The sequence below is a fragment of the Panthera uncia genome, chromosome D4 (assembly GCF_023721935.1).
Source record: "Panthera uncia isolate 11264 chromosome D4, Puncia_PCG_1.0, whole genome shotgun sequence".
Classification (NCBI taxonomy): domain Eukaryota; kingdom Metazoa; phylum Chordata; class Mammalia; order Carnivora; family Felidae; genus Panthera; species Panthera uncia.
Genome location: NC_064807.1, coordinates 10,557,191 through 10,576,999, shown reverse-complemented (window position 1 = coordinate 10,576,999; position 19,809 = coordinate 10,557,191). Strand labels below are relative to the sequence as shown.

General features: G+C 45.2%; 1 protein-coding gene across 4 annotated transcripts in view; it reads left to right on the top strand.

The window, feature by feature from the left end:
- The window catches only part of DOCK8 (dedicator of cytokinesis 8), a 227,687-nt gene that overhangs the window by 127,045 nt on the left and 80,833 nt on the right, over nt 1–19,809 (top strand). For all 4 annotated transcript variants that reach the window (XM_049633191.1, XM_049633181.1, XM_049633207.1 and 1 more), the window contains 6 exons: nt 12,055–12,172; nt 13,581–13,651; nt 15,387–15,525; nt 16,183–16,284; nt 18,252–18,347; nt 19,272–19,506. In XM_049633191.1, coding sequence (XP_049489148.1) covers nt 12,055–12,172; nt 13,581–13,651; nt 15,387–15,525; nt 16,183–16,284; nt 18,252–18,347; nt 19,272–19,506 — 761 coding nt within the window. The remainder of the gene's footprint in view (nt 1–12,054; nt 12,173–13,580; nt 13,652–15,386; nt 15,526–16,182; nt 16,285–18,251; nt 18,348–19,271; nt 19,507–19,809) is intronic.

The following is a 19,809-nucleotide window of genomic DNA, read 5'->3' as shown; positions in this document are numbered from 1 at the left end:
CTCCTCCCAGGACGTCCTTTGAGTCGCAGAGCCTTAGCTCCCTCATAAGCACGTATTTACAAAGCATGCTGCCGCTTAAAATGTTAGGTTTGCAGGTTTCCTAGGTAATTCTGGGCTATAGCAAATATTGAGCTCTCAGATTTCTGACTCCAATTTGCTCGTGATGTATTTCAAACATCAAAACCTCCAATAGCGAGGGACAGGACCCACCCTCCAAAGCTAACTGTATTATTTCATGCCTTAAAAAAAAACAAAACAAAACAAAAAAAACTTACCGTTTGGGCGAACATCCTTCTGCCCTTGTAAATAATAAATTAGAAGACTACGTTATAATAAAGTTCTGGTCAGTCTGTGGACCGAAGAGACATTTGCTGTTGTTCTTAGAAGTAGTGATGGTTATGTGCACTGGGTCTGGCCTCAGGGCACCTGGATCTGAATCCCACTGTGCCTTTTGCTAACTGTCACCTCGGGCAAATTACACATCCTCCCTGTGCCTCTGTTTTATCATCTGCTAAGTGAAGTTGGGTCAAATACTATTAGCTGTTTTTATTATTACATTTAAGACATATTTTCCTGGCAGTGAAATGTGGATGATAAATAAAACCACAGCTGCTCATCTGGCACGACCACCTTAAAAGAATGTATCTAGATTTGCAATTTCCTTTGGAAGGTTTGAGTAAGTCGCAGACAACTTTAAGATCACCAGTGTTAACAGGCGCTTGAGTTTCGTCCTGTTAGAATCAAAGTCAGTTGCTAACACATTACTAAAAGGAGTGAGAGCCACCAACCTTTCCCCGTAGTTTTCAAATGAGGGCATCTCGTTTATGCAGGCGGTTTTGCTGTATTTCCACGTCAGCAAATAGTTCATCGATTCTTTGGCTCTGTCTTTGCAAAAAGGGCTAGAGTTATTTTTTAAGTTTATATATTTATTTTGAAAGAGAGCAAGCACACAACTACGGAAGGGGCAGAGAGAGAGAGAGAGAGAGATAGTGAGTGAGTGAGTGAGTCAGTCAGGCTCCCAAGCAGGCTCCATACCACCAGTGCAAAGCCCGATGCGGGAGCTCAAACTCACAAACTGTGAGATCGTGACCTGAGCTGAAGTCAGACGCTTAACCGACTGAGCCACCCAGGCGCCTCAGAAAGGAAGAGTTTTTAAACACAAGAAAAGAAAAAGAAATACTTTGAAATTACCAAAGTAGGGTGAGCATGTTTATGGAGGAAACCGGAGAGCTTTTTATGCAGTATGTTTCAGTGTGTTGTATCAGGAGAGCCGGGTACTAATTTCCCACCCCATCTACTTCAGCCTGTATTGCTGGTGGTCCTCTGGGAAAGCAACACATGGGTCTCAAGCTTTAGGAGCGTTAATAAAATAGCAAAGCTGATTTTGCTGGCATTTTATTCTCCCTCTACTGCATATCCGTAGCCAAGATCCTTTTAAGGTCTCCCTAAACCTGAAGCACCTGACCACGTGTTATTTAAAACATACTGAGATCGGAGTGCCTGGGTGGCTCAGTCAGTTAAGGGTCCAGCTTTAGCTCAGGTCGTGATCTTGCGGTTCATGAGCCTGAGCCCCACATCGGGCTCTCTGCTGTCAGTGTGGAGCCTGCTTGGGATCCTCTGTCTCCCTCTCCCTGCCCATCCCCCCTCTCAAAAATAAATAAACGTTAAAAAATTAAAAAGAATATATTGAGATGCATGTACTTCCCCATTTGTTATATATATATATGTATATATTATTATTTTATTATTATTATTTTATTATATTATATTATTATATTATATATTATAATATATATTATATATAAATTATATAATTATATATAAATTATATAAATTAAATTATATATATTATATAATATATATTATAATATATTATATAATATATTATAATATATTATATTATATTATTATATTATTATATTATTATTTTATTATATTATTAACATATATGTTATTATTATTTTACTATTATATATATATATATATAAACAGTCTGCAAAGTATGGGAAAATTTTTTCACCTCTAGGTTAAACTCAGTAGAGTTGCCATTGATGAACTGACAAAATGTTATACGTAGTAAGCAGTTGATTTTATTTATTTTAACAAAGCTGATCTCACTACGATGCCTCCACTCAGCTTTTCTTTGCAATTTTTTTTTAATGTTTATTTATTTTTGAGAGAGACACAGAGTGTGAGCAGGGGAGGGGCAGAGAGAGAGGGAGACACAGAATCCGGAGCAGGCTCCAGGCTCTGAGCTGTCAGCACAGAGCCCAGTGCGGGACTTGAACCCACAAACCATGAGATCATGACCTGAATTGAAGTCGCTTAAGCAACTGAGCCACCCAGGCGCCCCCAAGTAAGCATTTAGTTTTAAAATCATGCAGCACCTGGCTGGCTTAGAAGAGTGTGCAACTCTTGATCTCTGGGTCGTGAGTTTGAGCCCCATGCTGGAGTAGAGATTACTTAAATACATTGAAAAAATAGTAAAATGAATAAAATCATTAATTGTGATTTTGAGATTTTACTTTTCATATTTTGGAGCTAATAATGTTGGAGGCCTCAGACATTTTCATGAAACCCTAAGATGTTCCTCAATCTTGGGCTCCCGCCTGTCATCCTGAGGGGAAAGTGGCCGTGCCCACAAGCCAGTCCCAGTCCTTGGCATGAAGTCATCATTGCTGCACATGTGGAAGGAAATAGATGCCAGTTGGAACTGGAGGAGAGCTCCCTCGTAAAGAGCATTTTGTCCTTTGCTGAGGGGCTGTGAGGAGGTGGGGAGAAGGTTTATCATAGACATGGAGAAAGAGAGAAAGCAAGGGGGAGCTAAAAAAAAAAAAAAAGAGGCACACACACACAGATTGAAGATAGACAGAGACAGAGAGACGTTGAAAGATGGAGAGAGAAACCTGGAGAGATGGACCGGTTCCCTAAGTAACGTCTACTGAGGCCTCAGCCCTGAAGAGTGTTGGTGGTTGCCCGCTAAAGCGCACTCAGCTGATGCCATCGTGATAGGAAGACTATCTTCAGTGACATCTGCGTTTACAGCTGACAAAGCACTTCTCAGGGGTTAGTGCGTTGGAGATGCCTCTCCAACCTTTTTCTTACAGGTGAGGAAATAGACTTGTCCACCTTACACTGAGAGAGCGTTCTCTAGTTTTTTAAAGGACATTTCCACCCCTCTCTCATTTGGTAAGGACCACTGATCACAGGTCTCCGTCGAGGCCCATCTTCCCTGGCATAAAAGCAGCTTAAATTTTGGGTATTACTGATCTTCAAAAGAAGGTGGGGACAACTCCAGTCACAAAATCAGCAATATAAAAATTTTTCTCCTTGTTTAAAGAATTTTTAAAAATATTTATTTATTTTCAAGAGAGAGCATGAGCAGGGGAGGGGCAGAGAGAGAGGGAGACACAGAATCTGAAGCCGGCTCCAGGCTCTGAGCTGTCAGCACAGAGCCTGACACGGGGCTCAAACCCACAAAGTGTGAGATCATGACCTGAGCCAAAGTCGGACACCCAACCGAATGAGCTACCCAGGCACCCCACCCCCTCCTTTTTTTTTAAAAGTATGTACTTGATATTACTACTTTGTTATAAGTTCTATTCTGAAATAACAGAAAGAAAACCAAAATGGACACCAATTCCATTTCTAAATCAAATTGCTTTTTTTACTTCCCCGTTATCATCTGTTACACCTTACCCTTTGTGCCTATTCAGTTTCTGGATATTTACAGCCCTGTCCTAGGTAAAATTTTATATTCTGAATTCTCACCCAACATTGTTCAAGGAGAATAAGCCAATGAACTCACTTCAGGCTCACTTTCAAAGAGACACAGGAGAAGCACCAAGGACTGTTTGATCTTGAACCTTGATCCTCTTTAGGATTTCCAAGATCCTGTAAGTAAAATATTCTCAGAGTCTAGAAGGCTAGGTTTCTGGCTTTATGACATGACCAGGTGGTCCTCCATCCATTCCTTTGGGAGGAAGTGGCACATTTTTTTTATTCCAAACATAGTTTGGGTTGCCATTCTCAGCAATGGAAGATACGTAAGCAGTCATGTCACAAAGGGTTACTCTGTACCACTGCTCTTTTTAACCAGGTTTTTTCTTTTTTTCTTAATGTTTATTTATTTTTTTTATTTTGAGAGAGCACGTGCGAGCAGGAGAGGGATAGAGAGAGAGAGAGAGAGAGAGAGAGAGGGAGGGAGGGAGGGAGAGAAAGAATGCCAAGCAGGCTTCATGCTGCTAGCACAGAGCCTGACTCGGGGCTCAATCTCACCAACCGTGAGATCATGACCTGAGCTGAAACTAAGAGACGCTTAACCGACTGAGCCTCCCAGGCACCCCTTAACTAGGTGTTTTCATAGGAGGCTTAGCCCCAACTTGATGATTCTTACCTCGTGGCTTATTTTCCAATCTGTCAAAATCGCAGTCAACACAGATTATCACCAAGGATTCACTCACCACAACACCGTCCACCACTGTTGTCAGCCGAACCCCCACTCCGTGAAAATTGCAGCCTCCTCCCTCTCCCGCTCCAGCGACTTTATTTTTTAAATTTTTTTTTAACGTTTATTTATTTTTGAGACAGAGAGAGACAGAGCATGAACGGGGGAGGGGCAGAGAGAGAGGGAGACACAGAATCGGAAGCAGGCTCCAGGCTCTGAGCCATCAGCCCAGAGCCCGATGCGGGGCTCGAACTCACGGACTCACAGACCGTGAGATCGTGACCTGAGCTGAAGTCGGACACTTAACCGACTGAACCACCCAGGCGCCCCAAGCAACTTTAGCTTCTTGTCACCTCTCTCCATGCCTCACACCTGGAACCAGCCGGTGCTGGATCTCAGCCACCAGCAGGTGGACGCCTTCGTTCCTCTTGCCAAGCTGCCCGGCTCTCTTCTCCAGGCTCGGCTCTCTCTCCTGCTGGCCCTTTTGCATTAGCAGCTCCACTAGAGAGCGGTTCAAAGTGTCCGGTCGTTTCGACAAGTGCCCGATGTTCTCTTTGCTGTAGCTCGCCTGCTCCTTGAGCTGCACTCCAAGCTAGAGAAGCCTCTGGGAGAGGACACAGATGTCATCGTTGGAATAACAGGTTCTTCTCTTCGTTTTCTCACCCTGGAGAGAGAATATGCTAAACTGAGTAGGGCGCTCACCGGTGTTCTTTGCATTATGGCTTTGCAGGATTTCTAGGTCCCCTGTGCTAAGCTGTTTTCAGGAAAGGTAATAGAAGACAGTCCCAAGGCAGTGAGGAGCAGGGAGAGTGTGGTCGCCAGTTGGATCTAAGAATGATCAAATTCTGCGAGTTTAACTTCTGACTTCCTGGAGCTGCTCAATTACAGCAGCTTAAAAATCATTGAATCAGTGGAAAAAATTCGAAGTTTCCAAAACAGTTTGTCATCAAAAGAAGCCATCGGATGTGGCTCTGGGAAGAAGGCTGTTGATGGATACCGGGTGTTCAGTTAAATGTCGTGACGTATAGAACGAAAGAAAACCGTTTTTGTCTGCGCTGAGGAAGATTGGATTGTACTAAATGCACATACGCTGGACCCACACTTAACTAAAGCAGCTTTCAAAATCGCTCGGCCATAACCAGTGATGCCTATTTTGGTTATAGGCTACCTTCTCAAGAATCATTAGATAACATAACTCTTAGGGTTTTTCTCCAGCTGATATGAGGCATATAATTTATCACTTATAAAAATACAAGCTCATTTGTCAGTTTCTTGATAATCACCCTTACCTGGTTTAGACTCTCTGAATCACCCACCCTGCAGATAGATCTTCCCTCCCAAGAGATAACATTATTGCTTTTCATATATTCATTTCTTTAAAAGCATGCATATTTAACAAAACACATCACTTAGCATTGTGGAGGTAAGAAATAGAATGATCCTTGGGAGACACATCTTCCTTAAAAAAAAATGTTTAGGCAAAACCATTTAACCTCCCTGGAATCAGGTTCCAGCTTGCAGAAAGGGATGTTGAACTAAATTCTCTTGAAGTTTCCCTCCACCTGTGTGTCCTGTGGAAAGCGCGTTCAGTATGGAGCAGGACCCTGAGCACCCATAGTGATGATGTTTGAGAACAAGGGTCCAGCACCCCTGTGGAAGCAATGTGCAAAATTGAAGGACAAGTGGGTCAGGTAGGCAGCGCCCCTGTACTGGGACGCGGGAGGAGTGTGAGGACAGCTCACCTGCTTATCCAGTCTGTGTGACGATGGTCGTGATTTACACGGACCCTTTGACCCACCTACTTCAAAGCATTTTTACAAACTTTCGCTCATTATTTCTTCAACCACAGCATAAATAAAGGTAGATTGGTGGGTTTTTTTTTTCCAATTAATTCAACGATGAAGAAACTTGAACTTTATAGAACCTAAAGAGATTTTTCCAAAAGGACACTACATTGCAAAGGGGGCAAGATAGATAAAGGATTCATCAGAGCCTAATAGTTGAGACAAAGGAAATAGCCTAAATGTGTCTTTTTGGAGACTGGTGCAAACTATGGCACATTCATAACATGAAAAATCATGTAGCCATCAAAGCCATGTGTATTGGGAAAATGGTCATAACTGAACATTCAGCGATACAAAAACAAAAAGCTTTGTCTATACAGTATGATAAAAATGTTGGACGTACAGAGGAAATAAAGGCAGGAGGAAATAACGCTACTCTGAACAGCGATTTTCCTCAAGGCAGTGGGATATTGGGTAGTTGATATTTTATTCTCTATACTTTTCATTACTTTTCAACTCTCCAAGATTGAAAAAATGGATACATATCGTCATAACCATGTAACTTTCATAATTGTGATTATGAAAGAGAGAGAGTTTGCGTGAGAGAGGGAGTGGAGTGGGCCAACTCCAAAGGATGATAGGAAAGATCTCTTGGATGATGTGACATGTGAGCCGAAACCCAGGAGATGAGAAGGGACTGGTCATGTGGAGAACTGGAAGAAGCTCTTCTCGGCAAGGGGAAGAGCAGGTGCGAAAGCCCTGACATAAGAATCAGTTTAGAATGTTCTAGGCCCTCGAGAAAAAGGCCAGTGTGGGAAAGTAATGAGCAGTAAGGTCAGAGAGATTGCCAAGGGCCGATCACCTAGGGATCATGATGCGAAGCTTGGGAAACCCTCGCAGGAGCCTGCCGTAATCTAGTTTACATTTGGAAAGGTCCTCCTGACCGATATACAGGGAGTAGATGATAAGGGACAAGCGTAGACGCCAAGAGATGAATTGGAAGCATCACAGTGGTCCGGCCGAGACACGAGAGTGGTTTGCAGCGGAGAGTGTAGGTTGTGGCATGTGTCAGACTTAGTAGCTGTGTGCAGGAAAGCCTCGTCATCGTCACAGCTGTCCTTAGTGCATTCTTACTCGCGAATGTCCACCACAGCCCTGCGAGGGAGGTGTGATTATTAGCCTCCCTTTGGAAAGCCTACATAACTTGCCCAAGGCCAGCTCTCTGGCTCCAGAGCCAATGCCGTTAACCACTCTTGAGGCTACCGCTCAGGCAACATTCGCTGTACAGATGGAGCGGTGGTAGCAAAGGGGAGCAAGAGTGAGCAGAGGGGGGTCTGCACCCCTACCCTTGTGCCCACACCCAACTTTGAACGGCATCCCATCCTCAGTATGACATCCGTGTCCATTCCTAACAGCCTCGCGTTTGGGCTCCCTCCGTTCGACAGGGCAAGGTTTGGGAGGTGCCACTGAGACAGACACGGGCTCTGTTCAGAACAGCACTGAACTTGATTTCGGATCTGCTCTGTGGCTAACTCAGAGGGTGAACTGTTCCTCGACCGCCCCCCCCCCCCGCCCAGGGCCTCTGTTTTCTCATGTTCAAAAGTTGGGGCTTGGACTGGGTGGTTCCCAGCTCTCACCCCCCAAATTCTACATCCATCCCTTCACTGTATCATGGCCTGACACCTACGTTTCGGAGGAAGGCATCGACGCTTTCCTGGCTTTTGAAGCCTGTTGAATATTATGCCCATTTGCTAAATTTAATCAATTTCCTTGTGATGACATTCTTGCCTTGCAATTATATTCTTTTTCACTTAAGTGTAGGAAGCGGTCACTGCAGTGAACCGTTTACAGCCACTTGTGATCCTGAGATCACAAGAGATCAACAAGAGGACAGGATGGCAGCTAGAAAGAGCTGGAGACAAAGGCCAGCAGGCAGGGGGAAGTGTGTGCGCCAGCCGCTGCCACGCCAGGGCATCAGAAGTACAGTGCAAGACACAGAGTGCCCTAGAGAGGTCACGAGACACAGCAGTTAAGATCTGTCGCCAGCACCGTGTCACCCCCGTTGTGCTTCCAGAAAATTGCCCAATACAGAGAGTTGAGGGTAAAGTAAGACCTCCCTGACCTTTGCACTTGCCGAAGAAAAGAGCTCCTGTGTGTTCTTGATAGCTCCAAGTAGCATTTTCTTCCTTGAGCACCTGAGAGTTGTCCGTCATCACCTTGCAACCTCTTTGAGCAGAGAATCGTGATGCGTTTTTCCTCCCTCGATGTGGGATGCTCCTCTGTCCCCAGATAAGTTCATTTCAGTGTTTTCCCAGGTGATTTCTCAGAACATTACACATGTGAAACATACCATGAAAGAACAGATCAATGAAATGAGTTCTGAGGTCAAAACATTGAGGGAAGGGAGCGGCCTCTTTTCCCCTGACAGCAGATTCACGGTGCACATTAACCTGTGTATCTTGGTCTCTTCCAGTCTTTCCCAGCAGCATCTGGTCACCCAGCTCCTCCACTTCCCCACATACTTGTTAACGTTTTGCAAAGCGCTAGGGTTCTGTGGAACAGGTGGGGCACTGCTGTGTTGTGTTCAGCCTTCAGCGACCAGCAGGCTAACGGAATTAACCTTGCCTGATAGCTGGTGTAAGACTGAAGGTTTTACGACACTCAGTGAAATAAAGCATCGTCGCTTTCAACAGTGATAAGTTGCCTGAAACATATGACGGAACAGAAATGTCAAACCCCGAAATTTCGTTACGAAAGCGAAGCTAGGTTGAGAATATGATTTTTTTATTAAAGGCCCAGCTCTAGCCCCGGCATTCTCGTATTTTCTCAGCTCTGAGGGCTACCCCCATCACAAAACATTCAGAAAGCTTTTCACTTCCTCTTGCCTGACCAGAGCAGGGATTCTGAGGATCACTGCGTCCATTCCTGATAGTTCAGGGGGCTCTCCCTGGAGCATTAACTTTGTCACATGGCTCGCTTTTTATTTACACGTCTGGTGCCAAATCACTGAGGTGGGGCTGTCAGCCAGGTCCTTCAGGAGCGGGTTCACTCAGCCCATCCATTTGGTCTTGTCCAGGGCTGTGGCTATTAGTGTTGTCCCCGCTGACAGTGTCGTAACAAGGAAGAGCCATGGGGTAAATCTGGGCATTTATGCAGACGCTGGTCCAAAATGACCACTTTCACACACACGTGACTGCAGGATAAATCTGGTTATTACAACGAAGGGGTTATGGGTGCAAGACGAGAGTCAATGCCAGCTTAGTCCTTCCCTTTTCATTTTCCAGTCCCTCACTACCGCAGACTTCATAAATTAAACAGATTTAGAATTTTCATCTTCTGCCTCGTACTTGAGTGTTGACTTTTCCCTTTTCCAGTAGAGCATACTTTACATTTGAACATGGACCCAGTGAACGGCATTGACTATATCTATTAAAGGTGGGAAATCTGGGGCACCTGGGTGGCTCAGTTGGTTGAGCATCTGACTTCAGCTCAGGTCATGATCTTGCGGCTCGTGGGTTCAAGCCCTGCATCACGCTCTGTTCAGTCAGTGCAGAGCCCGCTTCGGATCATCTGTCCCTGTCTCTCACTGCCCCGCTCCACTCATGTGTGCCCTTTCTTTCTCAAAATAAATAAATGAACATTAAAAAAAAAAAAAAGATGGGAAATCTTCTGGGTATAGTTGAACAGATCTTTACCACACAAAATCACATGTGTAGATAAGTAGTTCTCAAATGGGGGTGATTTGGACCCCTCTGGTGAACATTTAGCAATTTCCAGAGACATTTTTGATTGTCGCAACTGAGTAGGGGGGAGATACTCCTAATATCTAATGGGTAGAAGCCAGGGATTGTGCTGAATGTCCTACATTGCACAGGACCATCCCACAACAAGAAGTTTTCAGTCCCAAATGTCAGTAACAGTGAGGTTAAGAAACCCTTATACCAACTAACAGGCAAATCTTTATAACGTATTATAAGAACCTACTATTCACAAAGGAAAAATCTGGTCACCTGGTCCTCTCTCTCTCGGTCACTCCTCTCCTGTGTCTGGTTCACACAAAGGTAGTTTTGTCCTCTTGAAAGCCTTTGGGACGAGCATGTATCTGTCTGCGGAGACTGTGTTACCTAGGAGTTAGAACAGTGGACCAAGTGTGAGAAGGACAAGACGTTTGCCCGAAGAAGGTGACACTAATTGAATCAGCCCTGTGTACTGTTGACACTCATCTGTTAATAAGACCCAGAAAATGAGGCACGCTTGTCACCGAGAGATGTCATGAATAACACAGGATGGAAAGACCATTCTGGTCATTTCTGTGGGAGTCTTGTCAGAGGGAATACAGCTTAGTAGTTAAGAGCCCAGCTCTGGAGCCAGACTCCCTGACTTCAGTTCCCAACTGACATCTCCTACCTATATGATTTTGGGAAAATGATTTAACACCTCTGTATCTCATCTTTTCCTTATTTGTGACATGGGGATGATGCCATGACAATAGTACCTACTTAGAGGATAATTATGAGACTTGAACAGTTTAACAAACACCAAGTATTTGGAACACTGCTCGACTCAGGATAAGTGCTCTATAAATGTTAGTATCATTATTTCTTTGAGTCAAGGATAGAATTCTTCAAAAATATACACATTTGTTCCTTTATTCCACAAATATTTACGTAGCACCTATATGTCCTAGGCAGTATTATATGCTGGAGATTCATCAGTGGATGAAAACATCAGATAAAAATCTCTGCCTTCCCAGAGTTTACCTTTTAGTGGAATATACTGGCAATAATGCGAATAGAATGAAAAAAACATACAAAATGATAATTAGCCTAGTAGCTGTCACATAGTTGTTTGATGGATGGATGTATTTTTCATGTTGTTGTTGTGTGATTGTCATATAACTTGTGGGCTGGAGGTTTGAACAGTCATCTTAGGTAGGAAAAGAAGGGTGACCAGCTCTTGGTTTCAGTGAAGGTCATGATCTCACAGTTCGTGAGTTCAAACCCCGCGTCAGGCTCCACACTGACAGTGCGGAGCCTGCTTGGAATTTCTCTCTCTCTCTTTTTCTCTGCCCCTCCCTCTCTCTCTCTCTCTCTCTCTCTCTCTCAAAATAAATAAACTTAAGGGGCGCCTGGGTGGCTCAGTCGGTTAAGCGTCCGACTTCAGCTCAGGTCACGATCTCGCGGTCCGTGAGTTCGAGCCCCGCGTCGGGCTCTGGGCTGATGGCTCAGAGCCTGGAGCCTACTTCCGATTCTGTGTCTCCCTCTCTCTCTGCCCCTCCCCTGTTCATGCTCTGTCTCTCTCTGCCTCAAAAATAAATAAAACGTTAAAAAAAAACTTAAAAAAAAATAAACTTAAAAATATATATATATGAAAAGAAAGCTAAACATATCCAGAATTCAATGCCAAGAAAAAATTGAAACCACAACATACAGATTAGAAAGGGAAAAAAAGGAAGAAAAAGAAAAGAAATGAGATGTGGTCATGAGTTTCGTTGAAGACGAGCTGAACCTTTTTTGCTTTCTTTGTATCAGACATACTCCCTCTAGGCAAATTTCCATACCCTCAGATGGTAGGACTTTCTGAGCTGCAGCAGACACGTCTTTCCAGGTAGCAAAGCAGAGAACAGTGCTGGTTATCATCGATGACTGCAGCTGGAGAGGAAGAATCAATAATACCTCACTCCTCCCCAAATCATTCACTTCAGAAAGGAGAGACTCCGTCAGAATAATTACCTCATGAGCATAGGCTTTAGTATTCACTGAAGAACTTGGCAAAATCATGCTCATGACTTGATTCACTGGCTCTTTACCTTTTCTTTTCCAGAAACCTTCTCTACGTCTACCCGCAGAGGCTGAACTTTGCTAATAAACTAGCATCTGCCCGGAACATTACAATAAAGATCCAGTTTATGTCTGGGGAGGATGCTAGCAATGCTATGCCGGTAAGAGGGACACGTATACGTGCCTCACCCCGGGGTGTGCTGACCTTCCCACCGGCAACATCCAAAGCCCAGCGGCGCACAGAGTCCGTCTCTTCAGGCCGACCAACACCTCTCAGCAGGCGCAAAGGCCTTTGGGGCTAGTCCGACATGGGTCCCGGTGTGCTGATGGGGAAACAGGGCCAGTCTAAGTTGAAAGTCTCTTCCCTAACTTATTTCCTAGCGGTCTATGAAATTTGGAAATGCAGAGCGTTTGAGAGGACTGAAAAATATCACGAAATCTTTCCAAACCACCCCTGCTGGCATAAGAGTTGGAGAGACGGGCCCACTGCGTCAGCCATGTTTGCTCTATTTCCAGATGTGCACTGAGATACACTCTGCCTGAGCCCCAGACCACATCTGGAGATATATATTGCCTAGTCATGATAAGCACACACCATCTCAACCCATCTCGGGAATGGAGCTTCATCTCGAAGCAAAATTTAAATCAAATAATAAATATATAATAACAGTGTTCTCTAGGGAACCCAAAAGGCCAGAATTTGTATTGTATTATTTCTACTATCTGCCAATAAGATGGGAAGTTAGCTGTTATTATTTAATGCAAGTCCCAGAATCCAGTTAATACACCTTTCTACTGAAGTAATTTTTTTCCAGTGCATCCATTCTAGAAGTATCTCCTTTTTTTTTTTTTAACCATCTTCCTGTTGGCTTACTCACCTACCCAAAGGTATCTTCTTGCAACAGTGGTGGGAAGGAAATGCTCAAGGAAATACTCAAGGAAATGCCCCTGGTTCTCTCTGCTCTGGCCCCTGGCAAGGCTCCCAGGGCAGCCGGGTACAGCTGCACAGAAATTTCTCGTAGGGGACAAGTAGGGGCCAGGCCCAGCCTGTTCTCTACTCCCCAGGCCCCGGGACCTGTCACTTTTGCACCTAGTAAAAAGGGCCCTTGTTTTCTTTGCCCAAAGACGAGTCAAATCATGTGCCTTTAGGGCTGAGTCAGGCCAGAAGAGGTGTCTTTTTCTAAATAGCACGAACATGTGGACAGGCCAGTGAAGGCCCTGATCACCCAAGCGACCAGGTCCATGTCTCTGGAGGGAAAAGAGCCCGGGCCAGAGTCGCTGGGGCAGCGCTCTGTGGCTCCGCCCTGGAGTACAGACATACAGACAGTGAGGCGGAGTGGAGAAAGTGCTGGCCTTCCAGGCTCACAGCCCTGTGGCCCTTGGTCACTAACATACCCTTCGTAACCAGTTCCCCATTGGTACGTGTGCAGTTGGATCAGTTGTAAACTCAGCACCCTTAATTTGCAAAATGCAGCTCTGTGAGACCAGAGCATCCCCTGGGCCGATGGCAGTTGATTTGATGAACCCAAATATCACCGCTCATTTGGTCTTTTCTGTATTGGCGAACAGATCATCTTCGGAAAATCTAATGGCCCGGAGTTTCTCCAGGAAGTTTACACAGCCGTTACATACCATAATAAGTAAGTACGTTTCAGAGTTGTAAACCTACGTCATGGTTGTCTCATTATCTCCTGGCTTTTCTGAACCCCTTAGATGATTCCTCCCAAAAGTTTTATAATTTGGGGGACTGAGGGACCAAGCAAATATATGTCAGTTCCATGATTCCGGGTCAGAGATGCACATTTTTTGCCATTACCTAAGACTGGGAGAAGGAAATATCTTTAAGAACCAAATGTTGTTTGGCCTTTTCTGGAGCCTTCTGTCCTAGTATGATAATGAGAAGTTTTATGGTGTTAAATAAAGAAATAAATTTCCTACCTTGCTCTGAGATACTGCAGGGGGCCAGAAACAAAACCGGCTCTCCTTTCTCTGTCTACTTGTCTTCTAACTATCACTCCACACCTGCCCCATTGTCAACTTTAAGGAGATTTAAGTTGGCCAAGAGAAATGGAACACTGATTATTCTGTGGGTAAACTGAGTCACAGAATAACGTCTAAACCGTTATTCACAGTTCACAGGAAGAGGAGATGAATAGTCCACCCTTACAGAGTCAGATGGACTTGGGTTTGATCCTGGCTTGATAACCTTGGCCCAATTAAGCATTTCTCTGAATGCACTTTCCTGGGTTAGGCTGACAATGAACTGAATAATATACATGAAGCCCTTAGTAAAGTATCTGGGACTTTGTAATTCACTAAAATCAGGTTCCTTTTCCTTCCTAACATCATTCGTTTGCTAATCCAAATTCCTTTGATGAGTGCCAGCCACATGCCAGTCCCTGTTCTTGGGGTGGAGATAGAAAAGGAGGTCACAGCAAGACTCTGAGCCTTATCCCATTTTCAGATGAAGTTGAACTTTTACATTGTGTGTGCAGAGATCTTTCCCCCCTGACCCCGACAAAACCTTTAGTTTGTGAGCAGTGTTAGGTAGGCAAAGCATATCCGGGGGCATAAGGTTGGTCCAAGGATCTCCAGCTTGGGAGCAGAATGATGTAGAGTAAAAAGCAAAACACTGTAATTTGGCTATTGTTGAAAGTGCTGCTGTAAACATTGGGGTCCATGTGCCCCTATGCATCGGCACTCCTGTATCCTTTGGATAAGTTCCTAGTAGTGCTATTGCTGGGACGTAGGGTAGTTCATTTTTAATTTAGAACTACCCTAAATGTCCATCAACTGACGAGTGGATAAAGATGTAGTTTATATATACAATGGAATACTGCTTGGCAGTGAGAAAGAATGAAATCCTGCCATTGGCAGCAACATGCATGGAACTGGAGGGTACTATGCTGAGTGAGATAAGGCAGTCAGAGAAAAGCAGATATCATATGTAGAACTTTCACTCATGTGTAGAACTTGAAAAACTTAACAGAAGACCATGGGAGAAGGGAAGGGGAAAAATAGTTTCAAACGGAGAGGGAGGGAGGCAAACCATAAGAGACTCTTGAATACAGAGAACAAACTGAGGTTTTGGGCAAGGGGGTGGAGGAGAGGGGAGAGTTGGTGATGGGCATTGAGGAGGGCACTCGGTGGGACAAGCACGCGATGAATCACAGGAATCTACCCCCAAAACCAAGAGCACACCCTCTGTGCTGTATGTTAGCTAACCTGACAATAAATTACATTTAAAAAAATAGAAGGCCACACACCAAGCAGGCAAATTCTGAGGAGCAAAAGGACTGTGGCCTTACAATTTATAGTCAGAGAAGTCATCATTCTTGCTAAAAGTTGTTTGTGTGTAATGTACTTTTGAAACAGGTCTCCTGACTTCTATGAAGAAGTGAAAATTAAGCTTCCTGCTAAGCTCACAGTACATCACCACCTCCTGTTCACCTTCTATCATATCAGCTGTCAGCAGAAGCAAGGAGCCTCCGTGGAAAGTCTTCTGGGATATTCGGTGAGTCGTTTTCAACTTGCTGATTCACCCTGCGGTTGAGGGACTCAAGGTCCCTGTAGAGATCAACAACTAAATTCTACTCACTTGCTTTTTTTCCTGCCAGAAGTAGCAAAATACGCCAAGCCAGATGATAGCAAAAAGCAAACATGACTTGATGTAGCAGATGACATATTTCTGGAAGGGAAAGCTAGGGGATGCTGGATTCTGGAAGAACACTCACTTAGAAAAAAGCATGGCATTGTCCATTATTTCCCGATTTAACATATATGCTCCACATATAAAACTAGCTCTTTTTTCCCCAAGGGGAAGAAAGTTGTTTCTTTAAATATATATATATATATATATATATATATATATATATATATATATATATAAAAGGTAAGATAAACATTGATCTTGTTCAGACACTCACAAACACTGGCTATAAAGAAAAATGCTACTACTTTGGCTCTGAAAGCAGTAAATCATGGATATTACTATCTTCGGAGCTCTCAGGGAATTTAAAATGCAAAGAACTTGACTGAAATTACTGCCGCAAAGAGGCCTGGTCAATATCTAATCATCATTTAGTTGCATTTGATTATTGTGAGCTAGATAAATTGCCAGAATTATGTGCTGTAATAAATACCACTTTATTCTTTACATCATCTGTTTCAGTGGCTGCCAATTCTCTTAAACGAACGCCTTCAAACGGGATCCTACTGTCTCCCAGTTGCCTTGGAAAAGCTGCCCCCCAACTATTCCATGCATTCTGCAGAGGTAACCGCCAAGTTAGCCAGGAGCCCTTTCCTGGCCGGCCATGGTCTTGGACCACCTGCCCAGATGCACTTCTCATTCCCTTAAATGTGACTGAGGATGCTCAGCATGTTTGGGAGGACGGCCGTCTCTCAGCGTGTTGCATGTTCTGAGAGCACGTTGCTCTGATAGGATGGGAGCAGATGTGGACGTGGAACCCCCTTCATTGAGGCATCCCCAGTTCTGAATATTTGGCAAATGCACCTTGCACCCAAGGAAGCACCGCCTTGCATTCGCCACGACAAAGGGACTCACAGAATAATGTATTGTAAAGCACAAGGCAGATAGAGCCCTTCCGCGACAACAGCTGCTCTCAGTACAGATCCTTTTAGCAGGTTCCCACACTAACTGTCGCCGGGTTCTCCTCCTCTGGGTCCCTTGTCGCTGTCTGCAGTTGGATACCTTTATTGCTCCCGAGATGCCAATGCCGGTAGTCTTTGCTTCCTCCTGTTTCCTGTGCCACCTCTTGCACATGCACAGTGCTGCAGTCCACCCTTTTAAGGGAGCCCGGTGGCCTCTCCGTGGTCACCACAGAGGCACTGGCCCTGCACCAGCTCTCGTGCTCCTCGTCTGCCTGGCGCAGGTTTGCATCAGTCAGTATTACTTTGAAGCAAATCCCAGACGTTATATCATTTCATTTATAAATATTTTACAATTATCTTAAAAGATAAGGGCTCCTGTGGCACCTGGGTGGCTCAGGCAGTTAAGCATCCGACTTCAGCTCAGGTCATGATCTCGCGGTTCTTGAGTTCGAGCCCCGCGTCGGGCTCTGTGCCGACAGCTCAGAGCCTGGAGCCTCACTTAGGATTCCGTGTCTCCCTGTCTCTGTGTCCCCGCCCCCTGCTCACACTCTGTCCCTCTCTCTCTGTATCTCAGAAATGAATAAGCGTTAAAAAAAAAAGAAAAGTTTCCAACACTGGGCCGAACAGAACTTGTCTGTGGGCTGGATCCAGCTTTGAGCCCCCATTTGTGAGTCTGTCTGAGGACTTCCAAGGGTCCACACCCCATGCACACATCCTCCCCTTGTAGATACAGCAAGCCTCCTTCCATTAGAAGGCGGGAGACGCCCACACTCACATGGCTGGGCCAGGCTGGGCGGTGCTCACTCAACGCTGTGTGGTGGTGTCTCTAGAGGATGCCAATTCTGGTGGGAATTTAAGGCAAGTCCCTAAGGACTGAACAACTGCTGATCTATAAATAGTATATGAAAGAGTCCTTTTGAGTAATTAAAGCGGGAGCCTACCAGGACTGCTATTTGGAAACACGGTGTTAAAAGGGAAAGGAAGTGCAAGCACTCGAAAGCATTAAAATTTCATGTCTTGTAAGATATTCTACACTTGGTCTTGACATTCCTGACTAATGGGGAATTCGCTGCAGTATTACTCCCTGGAATCCAGGATTATCACTGCTGGATGGGAGTTTAAGACCCATCACTCACTTTTTTTTTTTTTTTAACAATTTTTTGTAATGTTTATTTATTTTTGAGAGAGAGAGAGAGAGCCCAAGCGGGGGAGGAGCAGAGAGAGAGGGAGACACGGAATCCGAAGCAGGTTCCAGGCTCTGAGCTGTCAGCACAGAGCCCGACACGGGGCTGGAACTCACGAGCCGCGAGATCATGACCTGAGCCGAAGTCAGATGCTTAACTCACTGAGCCACCCAGGCGCCCCACATCACTCACTTCTGATCCCTCCTTTCAGCATAAGAAAATGGGAGTTTATTTGACTTGTCAAAGTAACAGTAACTAATTCTGTGAAGAACTGAACTTGAACTCAGGGCTCTTAACTCCTGGACCACTCAGATTAGGCTTCCAGGGAGGGTTATATTTGTAGAACTCTGACATTGACAGGGTCAAGTTGCTTCACTCGGCTTGTCGGTGATCAGAAAAGGGGACTGAATTGCTAATCTTTTTTTTTTTTTTTTCTTTAACACAGAAAGTCCCTCCACAGAACCCTCCCATTAAGTGGGCTGAAGGACATAAGGGAGTATTTAATATTGAAGTGCAAGCTGTTTCCTCGGTTCACACCCAGGTAAGGAACCTCAAGGTCCACTTCAGATCAGAGCCAGAAGGAAGCTGTGGGTACAGCAGAGAAACCTGTAAGGACAGAGTCCAGTAAAATATCAGTGACCGTCTTTGTGCATGGGTAGAACAAAAACAACCTTTGGTTCTTTGTGGAGACTTCCAGGCCTGTTCAGGTTTTATTTGTGGTTTAAATGAGGAAGACCTCATAAAAATGTGGAGCTCCTAGATGAAGGAACCCAGGACCTGCCCTGCTGCCTGCTGGCTGAGACATTGTGCGAGGGGGTCCCATTTGCAGCGTTTTCTTCTGCTGTCTCATTTCCCTCTGTCATCCTGCCATCTCTCCAGCTTTCCCCCATGCCAGTTCGACATTCCCTCCTTTTCTGGCCCCTGCCTGCACTTTACGTGTGCTCAGACCCCCTGTTTGGCAACGTGTCTAACCTGGTGTCCTTGCCTCTGCTTACAAACCATGCCAGAGTCCAAAGCATGTTTTCTTCAGTTAATAGTTATCAGGAGATTGTTTTGGGGCGCCTGGGTGGCTCAGCCGGTTGAGCATCCGACTTCGGCTCAGGTCATGATCTCACTGCTCGCAAGTTCGAGCCCTGCGTCGGGCTCTGTGCTGACAGCTCAGAGCCTGGAGCCTGCTCTGGATTCTGTGTCTCCCTCTCTCTGACCCTCCCCTGCTCATGCTTCCTCTCTCTCTCTCTCTCTTTCTCTCAAATATAAGATAAAACATAAAAAAAAAATTTAAAGAAGCGATTGTTTTGTTCACACCATGGCACAGAGGAGTTCATACCCTCGGTGTGAAACAGCCTTGTCTTAGAACTCCTGGTCTGGAATGCGGGATGAGAGGCTTGGAGCTGTGTGTGTGCGTGCACCCCCGGTGAGCACGGAGGGGTGAGTCCCGTGCAACGTGTGCCGTCTGCCCTCCTAGGACAACCACCTGGAGAGGTTCTTCACCCTCTGCCACTCCCTGGAGAGCCAGGTGACCTTCCCCATCCGCGTGCTGGACCAGAAGATCAGCGAGACGTCGCTGGAGCACGAGCTGAAGCTCAGCCTCATCTGCCTGAACTCCTCCCGCTTGGAGCCGCTGGTGCTGTTCCTGCACCTGGTGCTGGACAAGCTCTTCCAGCTCTCCGTGCAGCCCATGGTCATCGCCGGCCAGACAGGTGGGAGGCCTGCGGGGCCGGGGGAGGGGGGCGGCGCCTTGTTGTGGGAACCGAGACTTCCCGGAAATCCTGAGAACAGGGGCGGTGCTATCTTCCTTTCCAATGATGACGTGAGTCCAGGGAAGCCAAGTCCACTGATTTTTTTTTTTTTGAGACTTCCTGGATGTTAAAAAAAATGCATATTAATGTAGGATGCTTAAAATTGCAGCTTTTAACGACGTATGTACTGAATGATCAGAGGCAATATTTCAAGTTCCATTTCTTATAATTGATGGATTTATTTTACTTCTGAGATATTTGTTT